Here is an 876-nt window from a genome sequence, read left to right on the forward strand (position 1 = left end):
CTGCCCTCCTGGCCAAAGACGCGGATAAGCTCACTCTAGGCCAAAGGTTAACTATTGTGGCCCCTCATACACTGGAGAGTGTCATCCAACAGCCCCCTGACTGATGGCTGTCTAATGCTAGAATCACCCACTACCAGAGTGTGCTCTTGGACAGAGACAGAATAACTTTTGGATCCCCCTCTGCCTTAAATCCTGCCACCTTACTCCCAGACGAGGCTGTGGGGCCCGTACTGCACACCTGTCAGGAGATCCTAGCAGAAGAAACCGGAATCCGCCAAGACTTAACGGACCAGCCCCTGCCCAATCCGGAGGTAACCTGGTTCATGGACAGGAGGAGCTTTCTCCAGGATGGTAAGAGACGTGCTGGGGCGGCGGTAATGGACAAATCCAAAGTTATCTGGTCTTCTGGACTGCCAGAGGGGACCTCAGCTCAAAGAGCTGAGCTCATAGCTCTTGCTAAAGCCCTGGAACTGGCAGAAGGAAGGCGAGCAACAATCTACACCGATAGCCGCTATGCCTTTGCCACCGCACATATTCATGGGGCTATTTACCAACGGAGGGGCTTGCTTACCTCGGCGGGCAGAAACATTAAAAATAAAAAAGAGATTCTCAGATTATTAGCTGCCATTATGCTCCCCAAAAAACTGGCCATAGTCCATTGTGCCGGCCACCAAAAAGGACCAAACCCGATAGCAGTAGGTAACAGGCAAGCTGATGAGGAGGCAAGAACAATTGCGTTAAAAGACTCTAAAAAAAATGTTCTTGGTAGCAAAAAAAATGTCAGGAGCCTCCCCAAGTGACGCCTGAACCGCTGCCAGACAAATCAAAAACGCTGACTTATTTACAGCAAGTCCATCAATTCACCCACCTAGGATC

At 50.5% G+C, this 876-nt stretch overlaps 1 protein-coding gene across 1 annotated transcript in view; it reads left to right on the plus strand.

Annotated features, from left to right (window-relative positions):
• Window positions 1-800, plus strand: part of LOC102014886 — an 11570-nt gene extending 10770 nt beyond the window's left edge. The window contains exon 3 of the mRNA XM_005400817.1: window positions 138-800. Within this exon, the coding sequence (XP_005400874.1) occupies window positions 138-800 (663 nt within the window). The remainder of the gene's footprint in view (window positions 1-137) is intronic.
• The last annotated feature ends 76 nt before the right edge of the window (window positions 801-876 follow it).

The sequence above is a fragment of the Chinchilla lanigera genome, unplaced genomic scaffold (assembly GCF_000276665.1).
Source record: "Chinchilla lanigera isolate Chin_1 unplaced genomic scaffold, ChiLan1.0 scaffold00069, whole genome shotgun sequence".
Taxonomy (NCBI): Eukaryota; Metazoa; Chordata; class Mammalia; order Rodentia; family Chinchillidae; genus Chinchilla; species Chinchilla lanigera.